Source organism: Typopeltis vanoorti, chromosome 1, assembly GCF_054136105.1.
Source record: "Typopeltis vanoorti isolate ZY-2024b chromosome 1, IOZ_Tvanoo_1.0, whole genome shotgun sequence".
NCBI lineage: Eukaryota > Metazoa > Arthropoda > Arachnida > Uropygi > Thelyphonidae > Typopeltis > Typopeltis vanoorti.
In genome coordinates, this window is record NC_143549.1 from 190960621 (window position 1) to 190982210 (window position 21590).

Genomic DNA, 21590 nt, shown 5'->3' on the forward strand with positions numbered 1-21590 from the left:
AAGAGAGTGAACATCTCTATAGAGAGTTCCTGAAAAGTGAAGATCCAGAAATAGCAGATGAATTATTACATAACCCGAACTTATCTCGAAAAACAAAATTAATTGATACAGTTGAAAACCTTGACTTCAAATGATCTAGTAGAAAAGCTTGGAATCTTCTCCAACAACTATCCACAACTAACCTACCTAAAAGAAAAAGCACAATTATCTCCCCTGAGAAAATAGCTAATCAAATCATTAATATGTCAAGAGCACCTACGGACTGTGACATACCAAGAAAGTTAACTTAGAGCTTTAAAAACAAATGCCCCTGCTTTCTCACAATATGCCTCAAACTTCACTATAGATGAAGTAAAAGCTGCCATAAAAGATATCAAAGCAGGCAAGGCCCCCAGGCTTCGGCGGTGTCCATCCCGAATTTCTGATAGTGGACCAAATTGTGGACGAAATACTATAAAATGGCTCTGTGAATTCTTTTCTGATATATTACTGACTGGCCGACTACCTAGCCAGTTTAAGAAGTCAAAAATAGTTGCTATTCTTAAACCTGGAAAATCACCCCAAGAGGCAAAATGTTACAGACCTATTGCTTTATTGCCTATAAAATGTTAGAATGCCTTCTGTACAAAAGATTGTCCATACCAATTATGCAGCAAGTCCCGATCGAACAAGCTAGTTTTAGAGAAAAATGTGGTTGCTGTGATCAAGTGCTCACTCTAACATCATACATAGAAGCTGGATTTCAGAAGCAAGAAAAACATCAGCTGTTTTCTTGGACCTAACAGCAGCCAATGATACAGTATGGTGTGAAGGTTTCATATACAAATTTCTTAGCATTGTCCCATGTAAACGGACTGCACACTTAATTTCCTCCATGCTCACTGAACGTTTCTTTCAAGTAATATTAGGAAATAAAATGTACGGACAACGAAAACTTAATAATGGTCTTCCACAAGGGTCAGTATTGGCACCCTTACTTTATAATCTATACACATATGACTTCCCTGCCACCATCTCACACAAGTTCTGTTATGCTGATGACACTATAATTGCCATCCGACACAAAATGAATCAGGCTGAAGAGGTACTTACAAAAGATCTGAAAACAATAGGTGAATATTACAAAAAAATGGAGGCTCCAGCTCAATCCAGACAAAACAGAAGTATCAAGTACACAATAAATAACGGAAAAAACTCACGTAGAAAGAATATTTATTAGTATTTCTGTTATTTATTGTGTACCGATATGTCTACTCACGGTTTACCTCTTTTAAAACTTAGAAGTATCAAGCTTTCACCTTAATAATCACATGGCAGATGTCACTTTACATATCTTCTTTGAAGGATGTTTACTACGACACAATAAGTTTCCAAAGTACTTGGGCGTGACTCTGGACCACACGCTCTCTTACAAGCAATACCTAACAGACGTTTCTGCTAAGTCAAGAACCAGTAACAACATAATACAAAAACTAATAGGCATGACATGGGGAGCAACAGCTGATAATCTGCGGATTACAGCTCTTGGTCTAGTTTTCTCTGCTGAATATTGCTCACCAGTGTGGCTAAATAGCTAAATAAACACATGTTAAACTTGTTGATAACCAACTAAATAATACGAGACTGATTTCTGGCACAATAAAATCGATGCCCACACACAAACTGGCTTCCAGCTCTTAGCAACATTGTTCCACCAAATCTGTGCAGGACTAAGGCTCTCTTACAGGAGTATAAGAAAATCTTGGAGAACACAGCCCTACCAATACATTTAGATCTCCCAGACTTAAGTTATGACGATTGAGATCAAGACATTCACCACTACAATTAGCCCAACTACTACAATCTAACTTTGACCTGAAGCAAAAGTGGTAAGAACAGTGAGAGAGCCAGACAGATGACATCACAAAATTTTCTCTCAAAGAATTACAAGAAAGTTTTGACTCTTGCTCACACACCTCCCACGAAAATTCTGGACTTGGTTTAATAGAATACAAACTGGTCATGGTGTATGTGCAGACACGCTTTTTAAATGGGGTAAACGACCATCCCTGCATTGTGATTGTGGAGCTCAAAAACAAACCGTGGACCATATTGCGACTCAGTGTTATCTCAGAGCATATTCAGGAGATAAATTGGACTTTTCAAGTGCTACACTATTTGACTATTATTGGTCAAATAGCTATGAACTATTTGACCAATATGGATGTAGCGGTTTAATTTTATTAGTTTTTAAAGTGAAAGCATATTGTACTGCATGTTTTGTTATTCATGCCATACGAATAAATAAAAAAATAAAATTTTTAAAGTGTGTTTAGCTTTTTTTTAAATAAAATAAGTATGAATTATTTAATCTTATTTTAGTCTCACATCTCACTATCATCTTCTGTTTAGATACACGGTCTGTAAAGATGAGTTTATTTATCTTTTCAGTCTGATTTCTGCTATTGCCTTAACATTATATAGCAACTTTCAGTCCCATAAATATTTTACTTACTCAAATTTATCAAATTTAATGTAACACAATAATTTAGTATCATTTTGGAACCGAAATATTATAAACCAAAAACCCAGGACATAAAAAAATCCAACAAACTATGATCAACCAAATGTGATATGCTTTCAGAGCCAAAAAATATGAAGTTACTTAATGGTCAAAGCTAGATAAAGTGGAAGACCGCCACATGGCCTTTTAAAATACAGGGAACTGATTGGGGTATCTAATCCTTCTATCTTCTTATAATGTGCCCTAATAGTAGATATCTACTAATTGTGTGCACACCGGCCTAGTTGGCCAAGAGGTTAGTGAATCTGCTCTCATACCAGCAGGCTGTGGGTTTGAATCCCACTGTTGGCATGGATGATGGAGTGTCTTAGGTAGAAGATGAATTTCACCATTCATTGTAAGACTGCCACCCCATTTATTGGAGATCTGAAGTGGCTTAAAAAAGTGCAATGTTTGGTCTCAAGAGCAGGGTTCCCAGACTACATGAACAATAAATTAAAAAATAATCAAAAAAATATTCTTAGCCCACCCACAGTACTATAGATTTGCAAATAACCTTTCGTGAGTAGGAGCAACATAAAAAAAATCTATTGGGATACAGAATGAAACAAAAGTGAGCTGGCAATTTGGAATTTAGCCAACCTGTATTTTGTACTCGGCCCAATAAGAAGACCAAGAGACCCATGGATATCAGATTCAACATGGGAACTATTCAAAAGAAGGTGGTTGGAAAAAACAGAGACTGAAGAATATAAGAGATTACAAAGAGAAGTCAGAAGAGCCATCAAGCAGGACAAGGAAAAGTTCTATACTAATAAATGTGAGGAGACAGAGTTCCAGATGAGGAGGCTCAATTCTAAAAGGATGTTTTATTTAGTTCGTGACTTAAAGTAAAATTTTAAGCCCAAATTGAATGTTATCAAAGACAGGAATGGAGCATTCCTAACAAAAGAAATGGAAAACTAAAACAGATGGAAAGAATACTGTGAGGAACTGTACAGTAGAGTGGATAAAGAAAATGTGAAGGAGCTCTCTCACCAGGAAAATTTTGATTTGGAACCTCCTCCACTTAGGCATGAAGTTGAAAGAGCAGTTAAGCAGCTTAACAGCAATAAGGCACCAGGTGCAGATGAAATACCAGCAGAGTTAATTAAGGCTACAGGGGATGGAGGTATAAGACTGTTTCATAGATTGATTACAAGGATATGGGTAATCAATCTTCTTCCTAGAGACTGGAAGAAGTCTGTTTTTATACCACTACATAAGAAAGGAGATATGAAAGCGTGCAACAACTATAGAACTATTCGTTTAGTATCTTATGCAAGCAAAATTTTATTGAAGATCATGCTAAATAGGATTGAGGCCAAAGTTGAGGCAGAGATGCCTGAGGAACAAGCAGGTTTTAGGAAAGGTAAGGGCATCAGAGATCAGATCCTTTGCCTTAGACAAATCATAGAAAAATATAAAGAATTTAGACTTCCTCTGGTAATGTATTTCTTAGATTACTCTAAAGCTTTTGACTGTGTTCAGCATGTGAAACTGTGGGAAGTAATGAAAAGAATGGGTTTTCCTCAACCCACTATCTGGTTGATAGCCAACTTGTATAAGGAGCAACAAGTCACAGAAAGAACAGGTGTTGGATTGACTGATTGGCTTCAGGTTGGAAAAGGAGTAAGGCAAGGATATTTACTTTCTCTTCACTTGTTTAGTATATATACAGAGGGCATTATGCATGAAGCATTGGATAAGCTCAAGACAGGAATTAGGATAGGAGGTAGATTGATCAGTAATCTGAGGTATGCTGATGATACAGTACTCCTTTGTAATGACATGGAAGAACTAGAACAAATTCTTTACATAATTAACAAGATCAGTAATAACAGAGGACTTCAACTAAATCCTAGCAAGACAAAGATTATGGTTCTCAAAGGAAATACAAACAGGGAAGCTCTTGAGAAACAAGTTTACCTTAATGGAAAAGGAATTGAGGAAGTCAGTAAGTTTGAGTAGCTGGGAAGTTGCTGTTCAGAAGCCATCAGAAGAAGATTAGGAATGGCTAAAACAACAATCAGAGACGTCTAAAATCTGGAAGGATGGATCTATCTCCATGGGAACAAAGTTGAGCAATAGGAGAGGTCATATTTACCTATAGGAGTTGCCAACAGGTGTACTACCTTTTTATTGAGGTGCAGATTGGGACAATGACTAGTCTCACAGCAGAAGAGGTCAATTTAGCAATAAAATTGCTAAAATCGGACAAGGCTGCTGGCGATGATGAAATTCAGCCAGAAATGCTAAAAGCCTTAAATCAAGACGGTGTTCTCTGGCTGTCTCGAGTGTGTCAGGCTGCTTGGATATCTGGGCGAGCACCAAAGCAATGGCGGACAGGCATAATAATACCAGTCTTCAAGAAGGGAGACCAGAAGGATTGCAGTAACTATCGTGGCATCTCTCTGCTCAGCCTGCCTGGGAAAGTGTATGCTAGGTGTTTGGAAAGATGGTGCAGGAGCATAGCTGAGTCAAAGTTCCAGGAAGAACAATGTGGCTTTCATCCTGGTAGAAGCACAACTGACCAAATCTTCACTTTAAGGCCAAGTCTTTGAAAAATCTTGGGAATATGCCAAGAATGTCTACACGTTTTGTGGACTTGGAGAAGGCATATGACCGGGTTCCTCGGGATAAGCTTTGGCAAGTAGTACAGGAGTATGGAGTGGATGGCCAACTATTAGCTGCTATCAAGTCCCTGTATGAATGCCCAGAGTTTTTTGTCAGGATAAACAGCACAAAATCTGAACCTTTCACAGTCTCCGTTGGCCTCCGTCAAGGATGTGTTCTGTCACCCCTCCTTATAATATTTATGGACTGGATTGATAGGCATTGAGTGTTTCATAATTGGAAGATGTAGCATCGGGCGTCTGCTTTTTGCAGATGACTTAGTTCTGCTTAGCTCTTCCACAGATGACCTCCAGCAGACCCTGGATAGATTTGTAGCTGTTTGTGCAGATGCCAGAATGAAGATCAGTGTGGCCAAAATTGAAACATTTGTGGTCTCAAGACAACCATCCCAGTGCACTCTAAATGTAAGTGGATTCCCAATGAGGCAGGTGGAGAAGTTTAAATACCTTAGGTCCATATTCAAGAACGATGGAAAGCGGGACGTAGAACTAGATACTCGAATTGGCTTTGCAAGTTGAATATTGTGGGAGCTTGGCCGTTCGGTAGTACTGAAGTGGGAGTTAAGCCAGAAGGCAAAGCTGGCTGCCTTCAATGCAGTCAATGTCTCCATCTTCACCTATGGTCATGAGAGTTGGATAATGACCGAAAGAATGAGGACATGAATCTAAGCAGCTGAAATGAGGTTCCTTCGAGGGGTAGCGGGGCTGACAAGACTTGACAGAGTCAGAAGCTCTGCAATTCGGGAAACCCTCAATACTCAACTGCTGCTTCTCCATGTTGAGAGATCGCAGTTAAGTTGGTACGGGCACCTGGTCAGAATGCCACAAGAGAGGCTCCCTCAGCAGGCCCTCTTTGACAAGCCAGAGAATGGGAGGCCACGTGGAAGACCAAGAACTCGCTCGATAGATTATATCCAAAACCTTGGGTGGACATGTCTGGGAATCCCACCAGAACACCTGAGCTTGGTGGCAGAGGATCACAACCATTGTGATCCTCTTGCAGCTGTTGCCCCCCACAACCCAATTAGGAAAGGTGGGCGTTGAAGATGTATGTATGTATGTACTCTGGATTTAGAGAAAGATGTTGGAAGTTTATTTTTCACTTGGTTAGACTAGCAAACAAAGTTTGCGCCTGAAAATATCTTCAGGACTGGGGTAAGGTAGTGCAACAACAGGCAACTCCGAGCAAAAGTGGAACAAGCTCTCATCACTCCTTGTCTTAGTTGCCCTTGACTCCTTGGATGCAGTTGTTTTTCTAACAGTGACACTTATGGATGTAAGACTTGGAACCTAAAGAAGTCAGATAAGAAAAGGATATCTGCTTTTGAGACGTGCTAAGGATATCATATACTGAAGGGCATACAAATGAATGGGTGTTAGAAAAGATCAATAGAACTTTAAGGCTCCTTAAGGATACTGACAAAAAAATATTTTGGACACAATGAAAGGATGGAAGAAGTAGGCCATCAATGAGATGGATGGATGGTGTGTGTGTGGAGCAACAGTTCTTCAGAGAGTTGAAGTCTCCAGAAAAGCAAACAACTGGACTACATGGTGAGGGCTGGAGTGGCACATCACTGAGCATCGGTGTGACCATATGGCATCTGTGGATGTCCAGTGAACACATAGATAGAGTATTCTGTACTGACTTAAGCAATGGTACAAAATGATAGAATAGCACGTGCTAGCTGAGGCATTTCTCATTAAACAAAGATCCTTCCCTGCTGTTTTCATCAGGGAACCAGGGCAAAGAGTGAAAAGTCAGACAGTGGAACAAACTCAAACTAAATTGACATCTGCAGAATTAAAGACAGGCATAATCAACTTAAGAAGTACCAAAGAAATTAACTTAATCAAGCAGAAGAATTAGAAAAGTACCACAGTAACATAATTCATGTTAATGAAAAGAAGAGTGATGGATGCAAGTATCAAAATGGAAATTGGACAATACGACTTATTTATGCAAGAAAGGTTCTCTTAAAGAAGTGGAAGAATTTTTTTAAATCATTAGAGAGGGGCAGCTGACCTGAAGAAAAAGTTGGTCATTATTGGAGATCTACAGAGCAAAGCAAGAAATAAATAAATATCACTCATGTAGAAATCTTGTGGGAAAATTTGGAGAAAAGAGCAAAACTAATAATAATGGCAAGTTCATATGGAGAAAAGTCAAAAGAAAAGTTTCATTGATTATGTTATTGTTGACAATGACATTTTCATACTGGTTTAAGACACATGGATTTATGCAAGGATTTAAAAGTTTCAAAAGAGGATCAAAATTGAGCAGCTCTCATATCAAACTGTAAATTCAAATGCTCGAATAATATTCAAGAAAAGTGAAATAGTTAACCTGAACAAAACTCTGATAAATTCAGTCAGGCTTGTAACATGTTTGTTTGCAAAAATAAAAGATCAGAAATTGATGATGGACTCAGGTAGTTAAACAGACATATCTGGAAAAGAAGAAAGTGTATTGAAAGTTGCCAGCTATTAAGTTCAGCAAGAAAGTGAAAATGCAAGAAAGCTAAGCAATGTATAAGTAGCCAAAGTACCTAACAAAAGTCATTGCAAGACAAGTAAGAATACAGAAGAAAAATATCATGGAAAGGAGACAATATTTTGAAGGCAGAGCTATTGCAGAAGCATAGCAGAAAGAGTACCTCAAAAAAGAATCAGGAATAATAAAGGTGATATAAAAATGAAGTTATTCTGGATGACTAGTATAACGAGAAAATGGTGGTAGAAAATATATAAGAAGAATCACTTAGGAGTATATATATCCTCCTAAGTGATTATATATATATATATATATATATATATATATATATATCAATACTTCAGGAAAAAACATCAAAAACCTGAATTGTAGAAAGGCAACTGGAGTGCTTTCATTATGCCATTTTTTTATTTTTAAAGGAAATAAATTGATGTGAGAATTACAGAGGAGTTTCAATACTAAGCATTCCAGGTAAGAATTATAGAATTATATAAGCATACTTGAAAAGAGGATAAGAAATATTGTGAAAGAGAAGCCTAGGGAGGAGCAAGCTTGTTCAGGCCAAACAGATCAGATGTTCTCTTTAACAGTTCAAAAATCATAGGAATATAACAGATCTAAATTTAATCTTGTAGATCTGGAAAAGACATATGACAAGGTGCCAAGCAAAAAAGTCATTCAAAACACTACAGTTACTTTCTTTTTTTTTTTTAAGTTTCATGGAATTGAAACATAAAAAAAACTGAAGCATCAAAATACAAGTTTATTGGATCTTATATTTCGTCTCGGTCACAAAGATATTGTCAGGGATACAATCTTAAACTGTAAAAGCACATGCCAAAACACTCAAAATGTGGGAAAAAATGGTACCAAAAGCATATATGAATTCCTATAAGGAGAGCCTTTTGTGGGTGCTGTTTGCTAGCCTTATACATTAGGTAGGAGGCATAAGAATTCAAGTTTCCCAAATATTGGGAAGTTAAAAACAACCGCATTCATTAAGATTAAGCAGGTTTAACAGATCTTCTGCTGATTCTAAGTCTTTCAAGTTTATATGTGTTGCAATAAAGCATGGTAGTTTTCTTCCATTTGATTCCATGCAAGATATCCAAAGTAAATGAGAAAAAAAAAAAAAAAAAAACTACTCTGCTTACCCAAACAAATATAAACTTGAAAAGCTTTTCTTAGAATCAGCAGTAGAAATAGAACAATAAAAATGGAAAAGGAATTAAGAAATTGGTCCTTAATGGATATCTAAAGAACAGAGCAAGAAATGAATAGCACATATAGAGAAATGTTATGGTCAAATTTGGAGAAAAAGATAAAAGATAATAATAATAGTAAGTATCTGCTGGATTTTTGTTCAGGACTATAGACTGGTTATCATAAACATGTTCTGACATAAAGTTGTGCATAAATTTACATTAATAGATATCTAAACAAGAGTGAAAAATGAACAGCACACATAAAAATATATTAATTTGAAGAAATAACCAGGTAATAATAATAATGATAAATATCTGCTGAATTTTTCTCAGGATACAGATTGGTCATCATAAACATATTCTGACAAAGTTGTGTACAAATTTACATGGAGAGAAGTTGCTAGAAATAAGAAAAGTCAGTGACTATATTATTGTGTATGGTGATATCCACACACTTCTTCAGGACACAAGAACACACAGAAAGATTAGAAATACGAAGTGATCGCTATTTAATTTTTAAGCAGGATAAAAGCAAATATCATATTCAAAATAAAAATATGTTTGAAAATTTTAAACAAAATCAAAGTTAAGCAGCTCTTAGAGTTGAACTGTAGACAGTGGCATACAAATATTATTGAAGAAAAAAAATGAAATAGTTTGAAAACAAGAACCAAACCTTGGAGACTCAATAGCATACTCGGAAGAAAACACTGACTGATTTAGCCAATAAAGCAGTCCTGGTAAAGAAGAAAACATAGTGAAACCTCCCAGTGAGTAAGTCAACAGATGCCCAGAGAGAGAGAGAGAGAGAGAGAGAGAGAGAGAATATAAAGAATAATGTAAGAAAACTGTGTGAAAAGTGGCTAAACATGCAAGAATGATAAAATCTATATTCTTCATGGTATAGGAGAGGATATTAAGATGTAGATGTAGATGTAGATTAGTGAAGACAGTGGGTTGTATTATGGGAGTGTACTCCACTCCTAGAATACAACTCCCAGTACATGGACTCTGAAGGTGTCATATAATAATAATAATATTTATGAACTAAGAAAAATGCTTAGTAGTGGAGAAAAGAGAACCGTAAAAGGAATCAGAGATGATAAAGGTGATATATTATTATTATTATTATGTTTGCACGGCTAGCCTAGTGGCTTTGCGCTTTGCAACCATATGCCTGGGAAAGAAGTGTCCTAGGTTCGATTTCCGTCAACGACATGAGGAGCTCTAGTATCTTCCTCAGCCATAGCCAAGTTAGCCGGTCTTTGGTGTGGACAGCAGGATTTTTTCCGCCAGTTTATCTGGTGTTTTTCATCCCGCAAGCAGGCAAACTGGTCCGAGAACATGCATGGATTACAGTCAGGAATACTGACCCAGCCATAGGTCTGATTCGTCAGCATATGCCGGTTCAGGAGCCCAGATAAAATTTGGGGGGACTAGATGGTACCGTGAACTCCTGTATAAAGGGGGAACACTGTATCATCACACGGAATTTATTTATTTATTATTATTATTCATGACACCTCCAAGGAAGCTGAAGACTCATTGCGGGTGAACACCTACTGTATAATCTCCATCTCCACTACTACACCGAACCTCTACTACCAATCACCTACATCAACGCCATCTACTGCCCAAAACCACTACCACTGCCACGGCTAGTATTGTTTTGTCTGTGAATTGCATGTGTTCTGAATGACAGATTTGTCTGTATGCAGGATGAAAAACCCGAATTTCTAGGAGAAAAAAACCATGCTACCTTAGTATGAGATCAGCTAACTCACCTTCAATTGAAAAAGTCCATATAAAGATTCCTCCCATCATGATGAGAATCGAGCTTCGCTAATCGAAGGATGCAATGTATCGTTGTTCTTCCAATTGCACTACAAAGGCGCTTATATGACAACTTAAGATAAACATTTTAGAAGTATGGAGTAATTACATTGAAATACTGCTATATGAAACAAAACAGTGGTTTAAAAAGCCATCAAAAACCTGAAATGTGGAAAGGTAGCTGGAGTAGATGATATTCAACAAAAAATGCTTAAATATGACGATGTAAACATGTTACAGAATATGCACTGCATAATTCACGACTGGTCAGAGGGTCAAATTCCAGATGACTGAAGAGCTCTCATACTACCTATCTTTACAAAGGGAAATAAGACTGAATGTGAAAATTACAGAGGAATTTCTCATCTGAGCATTCCTAAGAGATTTATTATTATTATTACATGACACCTCCAAGGAGTTCAAAGACTCACTGAAGGAGGACACCTACCCTACAACTCTCCATCTTCACCACTCAATCCACCAACGCCTTCTACTGCCCACCACCACCACCACTAGTATTTTCTCAGGCAATCACAAACATCCATGCCCATAGTGGGATTTGAACCTGCAGCCTTTTAGCTGGAGAGCGAATACACTAACAACCAGGCCGGCAGGTATTTATGCAAGCATAATTGAGAAAATTCTTAAGAAAAATTGTGAAAAGGAAACTTTGAGAAGAACAAGTGGGATTCATGCCAAATAGAGGTTGTCAAGAATAGGTTTTTGCTTTGAGAAAAATAGTTGAGAAATCACGGGAATATAACATGGAATCTGTATTTAAGTTATGCAGATCTTGAAAAAGGCATAGGACAAAGTGCCGAGAAAAAAAGTGTTCAAAACACTAATTATATAGTGTATATGGTTTCGTTTTGATAGAATCAGATGGTGGAATTTGTGCCATATACTATCTGATACACAAACTGGAAGCACAAGACAAATGTCACCCACCAAAGCAAAGTACAAGCACGAGACAATTTGTGTCCACCCATCATGAACATGCTAAGGATAAGGAAAGGACATATATAATTTATTATGAATGAGCAACAAAATTTGTGCTTCTTATACACAGGTGTCCAAAAGCAATTTATTTATAAATTTATATCCATATAAATTCATGCCCACATTTTTACTGTATATGAAAAAATTTCTTGACTACAGCCAAATGTGGACATAAATTTATTGACACTACACTAATAAATTATATTACACAAAAAATGTGTTATAAATTTTGCACAAATTATATTGCAATACTTTTTTGGTAAAAGTTACAAATTTCCTAAGGATGTAGTTAAGAAATTAATGTATAATGTTTACAGAAAACTATGTTAAGAACTATTTTGGTAAGGAATATATCCCCACACCGAACTGCGATGCAGCTTTCACAATGTCGTATAACACCAAGTGATTCAGGAGTTCTTGAGGCAAACTGGCCAACTCCTCCTTCAGAGCAAGGATAAGGCCTTGTTTGATTTCTGGAGGGGAATTTTGAACAGTAATGCTTCTCCCTATTGCATCCCAAATGTGTTCTATGGGGGTTGACATCTGGGGAGCATGCTGGCCACTTGATTCAATTAATATCCTTGGTCTCCAGAAGTATCTCCACTGCATGTACGATGTGGTCTGGCACTGTCATCCATAAAAACGAGTTCTTCACCCACAACACCATGGAACTATCGAACACAACATTGAAGAACTTCATTGCAATATCATTCACTAGTCATAGTGCCTTTTTCCAACACTCGTAGCTTGGTGTATCCGTTAAGCATAATGCCTCTCCACGGCATGACTTCAGTACTGCCATATCTATCCCTTTCAAAAACATTCTTGTGATGGTAAGCAGCACCACTTTTACTCCAGATTAAGTGCTATCTAGAATCAGAGGAAACACTAAAGTGATTCTCATCACTGTAAAAAGTGCATTAGCACATTGATGTCTTGTCCAATTTTTATGGATAACATCACCACTGAAAATGTGATCTACGATGATTTGTGGATAAACTGATACAGAATACATGCGTAAGAGTGTATAGGGCCTATTTATTACAGTTGTCCTGCCACAGTTTATCGAGATATCCACGTATCTGTGCTTGAAAGGAGTTGACTTGTAAGCTGACCTGCTGTTTTGTATCAATTACATTTTGCTGTTATATGTGATGAGTTGTGGATAAAGGGATACAGACTACATGCATATGAGTGCATAGGGCCTATTTGTTACAGATGTCTTGCCACAGTTTGTTGAGATATCCACGTATCTGTGCTTGAAAGGAGTTGACTTAAGCTGACCTGCAGTGGTGCATCAATTACATTTTGCTGTTATAACCAAAAATCTGTCTTCATGTAGAGGAGTGACCTCTTAGCAAATGTCTGGAACAGATTTCATTAGCTTGAAAAGTTGCTCAAAGCATTGATACAACACTATGTGAGATTCAAACTCTCTGGCAGTATCAGTAATTCTGTGGCTTCCTTTAAGCTTTCCAATAATGTTTTCCCACACGAAATCATCTAGATGATGTCTTTGAGACATTACAAGGCATCCAAAGTTGCAACTTATTCTTTCACAAACAGAGCTTTCTTCAAACACAATTTGCTTAGTGCAGCCTTTTGCTTTTTATCCTGAGTGTTATCACATGCCCCCTTTGTACACTATTCAAAAATTTGAATGTGTACCTGCTTTCTACTTGAAATCGTCAGTCATACAAATTGCCACAAGCACATTCATCTGAATATGAAGTTGTAATCTTTAGTGTATTTGTGTATTTAATGGCATAACCTAGAAAACAAATTTGTTAAGCAACAAAAATTATTCACCTGAAGCTTGGAAACAGTTTCCTTCGTTAGTAGAGAACATTTGTCATGAAGGGAGCACAAACAGGCAATTAAAGCCATGATGTCTTCTAATGACTGAGATCTAATAATAATAAAAAAAAAACAAACAAGGTAACAACAATTTTATACAGCCAGTTTTGTAAATAAAGTTATAACATATACTTAAATGTGTGGATAGGCTTATGTGTTCGTCAGACATGTTGTAATAGATTTAACGGTATTGATCAATACCGTTAAATCAATGATTAATCAATACTTAAATTTATTACAACAATATAACATATACTGTACACAAATAAAAACTGTATTAAATATTAACATTAAAATTAAAGTAGCTATTCAGAGACTAAAGGGATAAAATGTAAAAATCTGATCTTACATAAGATTCTTCTTCTTTATCGATGACTGCTCCAAAAGAAATGGTCAGGTCATGTGAATCAAAGCTCTCATTCTATCCTTCCATATTCTTTCCTTCTTCATGAGCCCTATTCTATCCAGCTAGGGTTTTTCTTTTCTTTCTTTAATCTTTCTATGTGATTCTTCCCCTGCCCCCTTCAATTTTATTTTGTATATTTCTCTTGGTATTCTTTCCAAATTCATTCACATCATATGTCTAAACTATTTCAGGCAAGAGTTCACAAGCATTTCTTCAACACTTTCTAGTCTGAAAACATTTCTAATGTCCACACTTCTTTCTCTATCTTTCCATGTTTTTGCCAACATTGTCCTCAAAGCATTGATTTCCATTTCTTGTATTCTACTAATGTCTCTTTTGGTTAGTATCCATGTTTCTGCTGCATAAGACAAAATGGGCAAAAGGCAACTTCTGATAATCAAAAGAAGATATCAAAGAGTTTTGATCAGGAGACATCACCTTGACATTACTTGATCTAAACTTGATTCAGATCTCTAGGATCTTGCAGAACATAAAGATCTGCAAAGAAAATATGTTCACTGTGCATGGGGGTAGCCAAGGGATATCTGGAAGAAGCAATACTGCACTATATACCTAAGGTCAGTAGGATAAATAGGGCTGTAGATGGATGAGTAGATCATTAGTAGTGCAAGGAGAAAAGCAACCAATTAACTCACGAACAGTACAACAATCAGGCAAGAAAGGTACCAGCATGGTAATTAAGGCAAAATCAAATTACGAGAAATTATTAGCTGAGCAGGCAAAAAGAAATCCTAAAGAGTCTTTTGTTATATGTCAAACAGGAGGAAGAATGACTATGGAAGGATAAGTTTAATGAGTGCAAATGGCAGAGAGGTAATAGATGCAGGTGAAATTGTTGAGCTACTGAGCGACCACTTTGAAAAGCTAAATCATCCAAGTGAAGATATTGTTATGCCAGAAGTGGAAGGATGGCAAAATAATTACTTTGCATAAAGGAGAAGCTAAAGCTGTCACAGCAAATTATAGACCAATCAGTATCTTGGGAGTTGTAATGGAAAAGTTGGTCAGAAAGAGAATTCAGGAAAGGGTGGATAAGAATATGATGCTCTATGAGGAGGCAATATGGTTTTGTGAAGGGCTGGTTATACCATAGTAATCTACTAACTTTTCTATAATAGAGTGACAGCTGAACTGGATAAAGGGAATGGACACATGATGATACTGCTGGATTTTGCTAAGGTATCTGACTAGATATCACATGGAACTCTATTATGTAAACTGCAACAGTTGGATGGATATGAAATTGGTGATATGGATGAAAGAGTGGTTGATGGACAGATACCAAAAAGTAGTATATGGAGGAGCAGAATTCAGGAGAAAGCAAGTGACTAGTGGTGTGGTGAAGGGCTCTGTGCTTGGAACACTGCTGTTTAATTTGTACATAAATGATATAGTAAACAATTTGAAGGGAGATATTCGGTTCTTGGCTGACAATGCAAAGTTGGGTAGGGTAACAGTTAATGAAGGTAATGTAATGTAGAGAGCTTGCAGGATGGTTTAAATATGCTGAGATTATGGGCAGAACATAACAGATGTCAATTTAATGTGGAAAAATGTAGAGTTATGCATTTTGGGATACAAAGATTACAAGCTGGAGGGAACAATACTTCAGGAAATTGATGAAGTCAGAGATTTAAAGGTAGCAGCAGATAGAGAGCTGAAGTTTAGAGGGGTATATTGCTAAAGTAGCCAGTATAGTTCACTAGATACCTGGTTATCGAAAAGCATGCTAACAAGCAGAGATAAGGGTGTTATTATGTTTCTTTATAATATAAAGAAACATAATAACACCTCAATACAACCACAACTGGATCACTTGGGTTTCTGGGGGTATGAGGAAGTGGAGGAGAAGACTGAGAGGAGAGTGACCAAGTTGGTGAGTGGTCTGTGGAATAGATTGATGGTTTGTGGGTTGGAAAAGTTGGTTGAAAGGCAAAAAATGGGAGATATGATAGAAATATATTAGTTACTTAAAGAATTTTATAAGACTGGGAGGAAACATTTCAGCAATTGGCTAGAAGGGTCAGAACAAGAGATTATCCCTGGAAATTGGGTAAGAGTGAGGTTGGCAAGGACATGAAGACTGGATTCTTCTACTCTCCAAGCAAAGAGTGGTGAATGAATGAAATGGATCACCCAAGTCAGTTGTTAGTGCTTTTTCTGTTAATTGTTGGAAGTTTTTTCCACTTGGTTATACTATAAATTAAAGATACCAAGAAATAATGTACTTGGTTTTATCCTTTGTCCAAGTATAAGCAAACAAAGTTTGTGCCTGAAGTATTTTCAGGACTGGGGCAACTCATATATAGAAGATAATCACTTCACATTACTTTCCTTAGTATCCCATAATGCAAAGCACATATCCTTACGGACATGTAAAATGTTATGCATTATGGGAAGGGTAACTACCAGCCGGGTAGTGGGAAGGGTCACCAAGCTATGATCAGCTTTTCTGGATAGTTTTGGTGAAGTCACGTTCATGGATGGTTGAGATCCATTCATCCTTTCTGTTTTTGTTGAGCTACTTAGTGGCAGTTGAGTCCTCAGTTTCTTCATATTTGGCTAAAAATTCCTCAGTTTCCTTGCTCCAGCATGGGATGTACTGTTTTCTGTAGCCTCTAGGAATAGAAACTTTGGCTGCAGTTTTGATTAGTTTAATAAATCTGGGGTAGTTATTACAGGTGGGTGGTATTGCTATAATGATTTGTTCAATTTGTTTCTCAAATACATTCCAGTCGGATCTGCAAAGGTTCCATTTAGTAATTGCTGTGCCACTGATGATTGGGATTGATGTGCCTGCCTCTATTAGTGTGGAGCAGTGCTGACTGTTAGGGAATTTGAGGATAGTTTTGGTTGTTTGCAGAGGGTGGTCTTCAGAGTCTTTAGACTATGCACAGATCTGGGGTTCCATCTGGCTAGGTGAAAAGTGTTTTCTTGCTTGGCATTGAATGTTCTCAAGAAAACAAGACATGGTTAAATAATAAATATGTTATATTCAAGCAACAGCAATTAAGGAAATGAATGAGTTGCATTAAACATGAGGATAAACTTCTTGATTGGTTGGAAGTTTCGGGATGAGTCTTTTGACTCATCTTGAAACTACTACAAACATCATCATACATCACTCTACTTGTTTCAAATAGAGTGATGTGGGATGATGTTTCTAGTAAAGTTTCAAGTGATGTGGGAAAATTTCAAAATGGAAAAGAAATTGAACAAATAAGACTTATTTGTGTCCAGGATTCCAAAGAAAGTTATGTTATTCTGTGTCACACTATTTCATTTCATTTCATATTAAGGAAGAAGTGGAAGAATTTTTTGAATCATTAGAGAAGACAGCTGACATAAAGAAAAAGGAAAAACTGTTTCTTGTTGTCTAAATTGAATATCTAAATCTAAAATAGGAAGCAATCAACATTTAGTTTTGAGTAAGATAAATATGCATATCAAGGTTTACAAAGAATTAAAGTTAAAGCAGATTTCAGAAATGAACTGTAGAATTAAATCCAACACTCCAGCAGCCAAACAATTTTCAGAAAATAAAGAGTCAGCACCTCAACAAGTTTGTCAATCTATTGAACTCAAGAATTATTGTCAAGCCTTGACAACTTTAAAAAAACATGTATTATCCTGAAGCATTTAGTGCACTCACTCATGACCAAAGCTATGCACTTGCATACAAAAAATAAGTTCCTACAGAAAAATTATGATCTAGATAGAAAGAGGTATTTCCAGCTTTCCTACCCTTATTGCTAACAATATCAGACCAGATGTAGCCCGTGTACTTGTGCAAGCAAAAACCACCAAAAAGTAACCTCTCCTGCATGGAATATGAAGCACTACTGGAAATGAACAAAAACAAAAAAATCAGTAATTATGAAAGTGGATAAGGGAAATTACCAGAGTAGTTCTAAACCACCATGACTAAACAGGTAAACTTTCCTCTTTGTTTAAAGATAGCTCAACCCACGTTCCCAGAGACCAGTGTTTCTCAAAGGGTGTGCTGTGAGAAAAAAAACAAAAACAAAATGCATTTTTTTATTAAAATGGGAAAATAAGAGGAAATATAAAATAGGTATTAAATATTTTCAACGGCATTATTTATTAATAAAAGAGGAACAAGTAAATTGTAAGTAATACAAACTGGAATGGTTAAAATTAATGAGTTAATAATTACATAATTTTTATAATTACTGAGAATACGGGCTTATTTACTTTTGCACAATTGTTTAATATGGGGTCAAATTACAGACAAACACACTCGTAATTCTTGATCAAGAGAAAGAAGTTGTTCCCATTTCTTACTTTTGATGTTGGCAGTGTGGTAAAATCTCTGCTTGCTCAAATAGGTTGTCGAAAATGTAGTAGTGTAGATAGGGCATCTTCTGTAATACTGAGAACTCTTTTTTTTTTGCCAAATTCCAGAAATGAAGTAGTGTTTTTATCTAAACTTGAGCGATCAGCCTGAAGTTCTGCCAACTCTTCTGCTTCTTTTAACGATAGATGTGTTGTGTTTGCAGTAGTAATGCTAAAGGGGGACCCAATCATATTCATTCACGCAGAGGGAAGGAAAGTATTGGTATAGTTTATTCTCTAATGAGAGATGTTCTAAAATCAAGCAGGAAGTAATTTCCAGATCAGTATCAGATGTGCGAGGAAGCATTTCAAGGTCAAATTCAACTTTTGCCTTCTATATCTTCTTTCATTTCCTAGCTCGCGACAACATTGTATTTTAATAGGTGATCCACCGAATGTTTGTTACTTGTATTCCATTCTTATCTGTTTGTAACACTGAAGATATACTATTAGTTTTAGTATGAAATATCTGTACCTTATTTATTAATTAAAGTTATTACTGTGGACTTACATGTTATTTATTAATTATTACTTCCATATTTTATTTTTTTATGAACCCATTCAGCTTGTCACTTGATGTAAAGAAGTTTTCTTCCTTTCTCTGCATACTTGCATTAAGGATGTTTAAATGTCCAAAAATATCAGCCAGGTATGCAATTTTTGAACGCCATGTCTCATCTTTAATCAGGGCAATAAATTCATGTTTCTCTGTAGCAAAAATAATAACTTATTCCTCAATTCATAAAACTTGGAGAATACCTTTGCCTTTGGACAAGCAGTGAATATCGGTGTGAAGGACCAGCATTTCATGACGAGTTCCTGCTTCCTTGCACATGATTTTGAGAAGTCTAGTCTTAACTTATCTAGTTTTAATGCAATTAACCATCACAACTACTGAGCCCATTACACTCCTTAGAGCTTCAGGAATCATCTTAGCTACCAAAGCTTCTCGATGCAGAAAATAACGAGTGGACCCAACCTTAAGACAATCTTGTTTTAATCTCGAAATAAAATATTTAATTCGACCAGTCATTGCTGGTGCACCATCAGTGCACACTGAAATACAATTTCCTTAACACAGCATATTTTCTTCCAATGTAGTTGTTGGAAGATAATACCAGTTGATGTAACAGGTAACGTGCATGATAAGAACTGTTCAACAACAGAATCTCTGTCTAAAAATCTCATGTAATTCAGTAGTTGGCATTTTTACCTTATGTCTGTCGACTCATCCAGTTAAAGTGAAAATTTTTTACCATCATGTTTTTCGGCTACTTGTTTCTGGATGTCTTCTATGTGGCAAGAAATAGTATCATTCAACAGAGGTACATTTGATATCTTCCTCTCAGCAGCCTCTCCTAACACAGATTTAACAATTTCTTTATAAGTAGGAAAAATCAAAGTTTCTGCTGTTGTATGTGGCTGCATATTCCTGGCAATTATTTCAGCAACTTTATAACTAACTACTTGTGCCTTTTCGGCAATTCTTGCTATTTTCTCAAATGACTTGACTTGCTTGAGAAGAGGGAGCAAACAACTGAAATAGGCTGTATCTTTACCTATTAAATGATTGTGTTTAGTATTAAAGTGCTCTTCAGTTTTCTTGGGACCATACTTTCATTGCTCAATTTTTCACTGTTTAAAACACACTCAGGAAGTGAATGATTTTCAGCTCCAGTGGAGACAAATCCGTAATTTAAATTACAATCATGATACTTGCACATAGCACCAGATGTTGAATCAGTCTGGGAAGGCACCCTGAATCCACTATTTGGTTTGAAGGAATCGCTAGTTGTATTTTCACAACAAGCATTTTCATTTTGCCTACTTAACCTTTGATGTTTAACTAAAAACTTCTACATATTAAACAAAAATATAAATCAAGAACACAAAATGTTGCAACATAATAAACAACGAATTGCAGAGTAGATTAAACACACCACCAATAGTCAATGACTCATTGTTTTGAATTCAGGATGAGTGTTTACTCACATATATACACCAACGCTGGTGTTCAAGACATTTCTCAAACTACGATTCATCTAATGAACCTCGGTAGTGGTAATGCCTATAGTGCAGCACTGCCATAATACCCACACGGCAAAGCAATGTGCCATAAGCTAAAAAATTTTGAGAAAAACTATAGTTACCACACTCCCTTCTTAAGCCTCCTTTATATATTAGGGCACTTTTGTCTATTTATACGATCATATTTGTAAGAAAACTTTCAACAGCCTAATACTGAAATATTTATATAACATTGCTATATTTTGCTGCAAATGCTGAACTAAAGTGCCACCACTCGATCATCAGCAATGTGACAATGATTACACCATCAAGTACTGAGGACTGTACTGTAGTCAATGTTGTGTAAATTTGAAAATACTATAAACTTATGGTTAATTACACAAAAGTCCAGCAAAGAATACAGGTATTCATTGAGAGAAATTTGCATTATCAGGTGCAATTTGAAAAAAGTTGGAGAATCATTGCCTTAGACTATAATCCAACCAAATTAAATTAGACTTGCCAAGAAATTATGTTCTTGGTTAATCTGCAATGAGTCTTCTTTAAATAATAATAATAATTCTTTATTCAAGTATTTCAGCAAACAAAGTTTGCATGTGAAGTTATATTCATGATTGGACCACTTATATATAAAGGCAGATAGATGACTTCACATCAATTTTGTCTTAGTATCCCATAATTCAAATCACACATCCTTTTGGACATGTGTAATGCTATGTGCATTGTGGGAAGGGTCACTATGCATACCAGTTCTGACTTTTATTGGGGTACTGTTAAACACTGCAGGAATATCTCTCCAAAAACTCTGAGTGATCTCCAAGATCCTTAAAGGATTATCACTAAACTCATCACTCTTAATCTGAATCACTGCAGGATAGGGAACTTCACTCCATGACAGTAGCTTCACTCCATGCCAGGCAAAAACCCACCACCAAGCAGAACCTTTACTCCCCAGGAAGCAAGCAAACCATAAATGTCATCAGTGAGAGCCAAACCCAGAAGAGATACTAAGGTTGAATTAATGCAGAAGTCATATATTTCCCACATGCAAGTAAGTAGAAGGATGTATTACCTCATTATTAAAATATTCTGGATTAGAGACAGATATAGAAAATTTTTTTTTTACTTGGTTACAAATGAAATTAGACTTGACAAGAAATTATATTCTTGTTAAATCCTGTATCCAGGTGTAAAGAAACAAAAGATCAAACAA

At 36.3% G+C, this 21590-nt stretch overlaps 1 protein-coding gene across 5 annotated transcripts in view; it reads right to left on the bottom strand.

Moving 5' to 3' along the window:
• The window catches only part of LOC150110721 (sec1 family domain-containing protein 2), a 397942-nt gene that overhangs the window by 225641 nt on the left and 150711 nt on the right, over nt 1–21590 (bottom strand). For all 5 annotated transcript variants that reach the window (XR_016549025.1, XM_090400427.1, XM_090400445.1 and 2 more), the window contains exon 11: nt 13519–13618. Coding sequence is in view for 4 of the 5 variants with exons in the window: in XM_090400427.1 (XP_090256553.1) it covers nt 13519–13618 (100 nt within the window). In the remaining variant the exon portion in view is untranslated. The remainder of the gene's footprint in view (nt 1–13518; nt 13619–21590) is intronic.